General features: G+C 45.7%; 1 protein-coding gene across 1 annotated transcript in view; it reads right to left on the bottom strand.

Annotated features, from left to right (window-relative positions):
• Positions 1-6,784, bottom strand: part of LOC108803671 — a 9,137-nt gene that overhangs the window by 1,359 nt on the left and 994 nt on the right. The window contains exons 2-3 of the mRNA XM_018575494.1: positions 1,700-2,299; positions 631-1,230 (exon numbers count right to left, since the gene is read on the bottom strand). Coding sequence (XP_018430996.1) covers positions 631-1,230; positions 1,700-2,299 — 1,200 coding nt within the window. The remainder of the gene's footprint in view (positions 1-630; positions 1,231-1,699; positions 2,300-6,784) is intronic.

The raw sequence follows: 6,784 nt of genomic DNA, 5'->3' as shown, positions 1-6,784 counted from the left end.
GCAAGTGCATCTCCTGCAGCAGAAATGGACCTTAGTACTTCATAGTGTACATGTATTCTATCTTCAGATCCTCCAGGAATTCTCTATTTCTATCTCTTGTTTCAATTACCCCAACTTCAGGTAACCTCATGGACCTCTATCCACCACAGTTCTGATTAGACATGGTAGGGACATACACTATAACCATCAGCCCCCCATACTCAGACGTCACCACTCCCAGGGGTCCGTGCCACCAGCCTCCGGTACCTTCAAAGTCCGGCGATGTGCGTCACATGTGTAGGGTTTAGTTCATTCAGATGTGGTTCTGAGGCCCACCATGTAATGCACATCTAGTTATTGCTTCTATGTATCTTGTGTGTTGGCGTTTATGATACATTGTATTGCCTTGAGTATGAAATCACACGAGAGAACTATTATGTTACAACCTCTTATCATTAGGAATCTTGTTCAGTTCTCAGGTGTTCTAGTTGAGAACATTGATTTCTTGTTGTATGATTTGTCACTTATAATTGTCTCGTCTCATGTTTGATATACAAGACACATAAATCATCATTTTCAGTGTGACTCTGTCCTGAATGTTGGAGCATCTCAATAATTAACAAGGTGTAGATGGTAAGAGGAGAGACTTACGCAGAACTTTCGGCTTGACAAGAACTTCCCCTTTAATTTCACAGATTAGAGACTTCCAGTTGATGACATTTCCATGGAGATCCCCAGAGACGACCTTCTGGATGTCTTCTGGTGTCAGGACATCATCCCACATGTGGACGTCACTTATTTCTCCAACCAATGACTGAGAAGCACCAAACGTTCCACCAAAAGAATATTGTGCCTGTCCCAGAACAATGCTGGTTTCAGCCGCGATAGAAGATCCTTTCATGGCGGCTCCTCCGGGGTAGAGCTTCCCATTGACCCAAAGTTGGACCTCTCCAGTGCTGGAGTCCCAGGTCACACAGGTGTGTCTCCAGTCCATGGGCTCTGAGTCTGTTGTGAAAACACTTTCCTCCTGGTTTATATATACAGAATAGGTGTTCGGAGTCCATAAGACTATTAGAAAAGCAGCAATGTAACTTGGAGTAGCGTACGAGAAGAGGGAATAGGGGCGTGAAAGTTCACTGTAGGTATTTAGACACGTGGTGACCTTCTGCAATGGATTTGTGATTGTGGGTCTCAGAATGACATGGGCTGAGCTTATTTCTTTGGGGAAGACAAACATTTTACCCTCCAAGTCTGGGAAGAAAACACACAAAACCCATTACTAACACTTATCAAAGAGGAACAATACATTCTGAATTTGTTACAGATAGTACAGTCTGACATAAACACTATTAGATACACTCGTATATTCCAGAATGATCATTAGATGTTTTATGAATAATAATGTTGTTTTCAGATCCAATAACAGATGTGCTGTGACAGCCGACACGTTGGCCAATAAGGCTTCACTTTTATCTTCCGATGTTCTGCTGATATTTTACCTGTTACAATCTCTTCTCATTAGGAATCTTGTTCAGTTTCCAGGTGTTCTAGTTACTCTGAGAACATTGATTTCTTGTTGTATGATTTTTCACTTATATTTATCATTGTCTCCTCTCATTTTTTATATAGAAGACAAATAAACATCATTTACAGTGTAACTCTGTCCTGAACATTGGAGCATCTCAATAATTAACAAGCTGTAGATGGTAAGAGAACTTACGCAGAACCTTCGGCTTGACAAGAACGTCTCCTTTAATTTCATAGGACAGAGATTTCCAGTTGATGACATTTCCATGGAGATCCCCAGAGATGACCATCTGGATGTCTTCTGGTGTCAGCACATCATCCCACATGTGGACGTCACTTATTTCTCCAACCAATGACTGAGAAGCATCAAACGTTCCACCAAAAGTATCTTGTTCCTGTCCCAGAACAATGCTGGTTTCAGCCGCGATAGAAGAGCCTTTCATGGCGACTCCTCCGGGGTAGAGCTTCCCATTGACCCAAAGCTGGACCTCTCCAGTGTTGGAGTCCCAGGCCACACAGGTGTGTCTCCAGTCCAGAGACTCCGAGTCTGTCTTAAACACAATCTCCTCCTGGTTTATAAATACAGAACAAGTGTTTGGAGGCTGTAAGTAGATTAGAAAGGCATTGTCCTTCCCGGGAGTGGCAAGAGAGAACGGAGTATAGTGGCGAGAAAGATCCGTATAAGAACGTAGACAGACGCTGACCTTCTGCAATGGATTTGTGATTGTGGGTCTCAGAATGACATGGGCTGTGTTTGTTTCTTTGGGGAAGAGGAACATTTTACCCTCCAAGTCTGGGGAAGAAAACACACAAAACTCATTACTGACACAAATCAAAGAGGAACAATACATTCTGAATGTACTACAGATTGTAGAACCGAAATTTAAGAAAACATATAGATACACTCGTGTATATTGTGTACATAAATATATATATATATACACATACTCATATATATAAGGGATGCACGATACTTTTCGAGTACCAGTGCAGATACTTGGCATTTTCATGAGAACTCCCGGGGTTGCAGTGGTTGCAGCTGGGACCGGGCTCTGGCGCTCCACCACTGTCCTGAAATCATTAGTCTGTATTGTTTTAGAAAAACTGTCACATGACAATAAACAAAAATGTATCAGTACTTGTACTCGCAATACTGGTATCTGTGCATCTCTTATATATATATTTATAAAAACAAAATGATACATTATAACAGAGATGTACAAATCCCGGAGCTCCGTGTGCTCCTTACACATGACAGCGGCCTCCTAACTTCTGAATTCTTCTCTAGTCTGGTCTCGGAGCTTAAAAAGTATCTGTACTTGTACTTGTGCCGAATACTGTACTTGGTATCGGTGCATCCCTAATATATATATTGTAGCAGGTCATCATGTAGAGAGCAAGGAGAGGTCCTGTCCGGGGTTGATGTGTCACCCAGATTCCTCTCTTACCTTCCGGAACCTATAGCAAGCCCCGGGTTTTACGCTTTGCCTCAGTGGCAATTTAGTGCAGGTGAGGCAAACAGACAGATCTCTGGAGCCTGGGGAGCAGACAGTCTCTATCTGCTGGAGCCTGGGGAGCAGACAGTCTCTATCTGCTGGAGCCTGGGGAGCAGACAGTCTCTATCTGCTGGAGCCTGGGGAGCAGACAGTCTCTATCTGCTGGAGCCTGGGGAGCAGACAGTCTCTATCTGCTGGAGCCTGGGGAGCAGACAGTCTCTATCTGCTGGAGCCTGGGGAGCAGACAGTCTCTATCTGCTGGAGCCTGGGGAGCAGACAGTCTCTATCTGCTGGAGCCTGGGGAGCAGACAGTCTCTATCTGCTGGAGCCTGGGGAGCAGACAGTCTCTATCTGCTGGAGCCTGGGGAGCAGACAGTCTCTATCTGCTGGAGCCTGGGGAGCAGACAGTCTCTATCTGCTGGAGCCTGGGTGTTGACGCGTTTCCGGGGCACGCCCCTTCATCAGGAAGTCAGGGGGCGTGCCCCGGAAACGCGTCGACTTAGCAGTGCTTTACACAGGACATGCCATCCGGATGTTTTCATTGCTCCGGTCATATTGTCCTACAGCTTGTTTTTATCTTCAACATAGTGAGTATCTGTCAATTCATTTTTATACCTGCCTTTTTGGATTAAACGATATTGCACCAGGATAGGCGCCTCTTCTTTTGTATTTTTTAGATGTTCCAGTACCCTTGACTGTTGAGGCTGCACCTTGCATATGTGCTTACGATTTCTTCCCAGGAGGGACAAGGATCGTCCTTGGCGCTTTTAAACTATAAACTTTTCTAGGTTGGTAGTCAGGACTATCGTATGTTTAGTTAGTGCCGGGACACGGCTAGGATTTTGTTTTTGAAGTATTTACTTTCTTTGAGCACTGTCTATAGCCTGTGTGTTGCACCAATAAATGTAACACTGTTTGAAGACAAGTCACTGGTCTGGTCTCTAAACCTTGCAAGATTGCTCACCCCAGGGAGCAATTGCACCCGCCACCTATTCCGCAGCTCACAATATATATATCCTAAGGTCCATAAAAGTATATTTTGTGCACACAGATCACCGTAAAAAAATAAAACTAACATTGCACACCGCACTGGCTGTACATAATATCACTAGAAAGCCGCATGTTCTGTGCGGAGAGCGGCTCTAAAGTATATAAATCTTACACTGCAGCATGGCGGCTCCTACACATAGCACTTAGATGTGATTCCAGCAGTGAAGTGCTCCAGTCACATCCCCGACCCTCCTCGTTGCTATCCAATTCCTTGTATTTTCTTAGATTGCTGGACTGTGAATTGCTATAGTACAGAAACATCTTCATTCAATGTAAGGTTTGTTATGGAAATTCACTTGGTTCAACGCACAAATCCATGTCGCGTTAAGCTGCGCCAAACACAAAGAATTTCCCCCGTTGTACTGCGCTCCTTTATGCAAGGACTGGAAGTATCTCCTGTGACGGACTCCCTGGCACCCCGACTGAGCACCTCCGTCAGTGATATGGCTTCCCAAATGGAACGTATTCCAAACCCTGTTACCATTACCTCAAGAATCAGGCAGAACTCATTTTGAGGTAAGCAGAATGACACAAAACCTTTATTAACACCAAGCATTGGAGTTTTATAGAAAGAAGCCCCACCCCCTCCCGGTCTAGAAAGAACCGGTATCAGCCACTTTGTAGGAGGCTGAGTTGTCCCAATACACACTTCGAGTTAACCGGACAAACATCATGGCACAGAGTCTAACAATGGGCTGATTAGTTTAACAGATAGGTGTGGATGGGGGATGGGAGGATAAACAAAGAGACATACACACAGTGCCTTCCCCAGCGTTAGCAATACACAGCCTGGATTTGTCACATCTCCCTTCTATAGAGTCATGTAGAGTCAGGAGACAGATGTTGCTTGCTCGTTAATCCCATGCTAAGAGCCCTGAACACAGGTATGTTTATTGTTTATACCTGCCCAACAGGAAGTGACGTCAGACAGGAAGGGGTGTCTCAAACAGCGAGACAGGAAGTGATGTCAGACAGGAAGTGAACAGGAGTCAGCTAACAAATCACATGTAATAACAATCAATGACCACCGGAGTGACTTTATCCCGCGTGGCTCAGTGAGCAATGCCACATAACGTTACTCGGATTCTCATGCGCGCTCATTCACAGGGACAACGTTATGTCATCTCAGGCGTGTTGATCAGGCACCGCAGAGAGAACAAACGCACGTTCCTTTCATATACTGCGTTCAAGACAAATGTATCCACGCAAGCCAATAAATCCATGCATTGCACGGGGGGCCCCAGCCGGCGTCCATACATTCGCCAAGAAGACACTGCTCCGCTGCGCATAAGAAATCTCCTCCAATGGATTAATCCCCCCAGCGTCTATTTACACCGAGACACTGAGAGACTAATGACAAAACATTACAATACACTAAAAACACATCCTAATAAAATTTCCACAACAGGTTGAGGGGACAGTACAATTGCCAATGGATTGAGAAAGCTGCCAAAGAGCTCTATCCATTCTCATACACTAAACAAAATGGCGTCCAATTTTAAGGCATTGCAGTTTTTATATGAGCCCCTGAAACATGTTCTGTGATTGGAGGAGGAGAGGAGGGGACTGAGATCTGTGATTGAAGGAGAAGAGGGGACTGAGATATGACATCATGTCTCTTCCTCCAATCACAGCATGCCTTGTAGAATAATGCCAGGCATTTTGTTACTAAGTGAGTAGCGAGAAGGGACGGGGCTGCGACTGGAGCACTTCACTGCTCAGGTCACACCCCGCAATCCCTGCGGCGGTGCCCAGAAGGGTTATGTGTAGGAGGCGGCAAGCTGTAAGGTAAGATTTTATAGTTTGCAGTGGCCCTCCACACCATTCAACCCCATAGAACACCTTTGGGATGAATTAGAGCGGAGACTGCGAGCCCATCCCCCAACATCAATACCTGACCCCACAAATGGTCCAACATTCCCATAGACACACTCCTAAACCTTGTGGACGTCTCCCCAGAAGAGGCGGAGCTGTTATAGTTGTTTAGAGCCATTTATCTGCCAATGGTATACCTGCCCTCTATTGTATTTGTTTGTTGCAGCCTGCGTGTTTTGTACTGTTTATTTGTTTTGCAACTAAGTAGTTTATGAACGCAGCATTTTTATATAGTGCAGGTATGTTACATACTACTTTGGGGTCAGTTTCCTTGGCTTTACTACAAGGATTAGACAGACAAAAAGCTGTCAAAAGCTGTCAACATTCACTCCTGAACAATGGTTCAGGAGTGAATGTTGCAGAGAGCGCAGGGGCTGGGCGCGAATATTGCACAGAATACAGAGGCTTGGAGTGTGTAGTGCAGGGTTCAGGAGTAGGTATCTCATAGAGTTCTGGGGTCAGGAGTATGTATTGCACAGAGTGCAGGGGTCAGTGGGGCAGGAGGGAGTAACACAGAGAGCGCAGGGCTCAGGAGTGGGTATTATACAGACCATTGTATAGAGCACAACCAAAAATTACCCCCTCTCCAGTACAGAACAGTCACCCCCCCCAGTACAGTCCCCTCTAGCCCAACCCCCTCTCTTGCAGCCCCTCCGGTACACGACTGCCTACCCAGTAGAGACCCCTCCCTTCCAAGTCCCTTCACCCCCTTCCAAGCCCAGCACAGATTCCCCCCTCAGGCCACCCTCTCAGTATAGACCACTACCTTTCAAGACCCTTCCCCCAGCACAGACCCTCCTGCCTCCATTAAACCCACTTATCAAACCTCACATACAGCAGCAGTTTAGAGTGGGAGG

Source organism: Nanorana parkeri, unplaced genomic scaffold (assembly GCF_000935625.1).
Source record: "Nanorana parkeri isolate BGI_ZX_2015 unplaced genomic scaffold, ASM93562v1 scaffold4009, whole genome shotgun sequence".
Lineage (NCBI taxonomy): Eukaryota > Metazoa > Chordata > Amphibia > Anura > Dicroglossidae > Nanorana > Nanorana parkeri.
The sequence above is the reverse complement of the archived record's forward strand: the minus strand, read 5'-3'. Positions and strand labels throughout refer to the sequence as shown.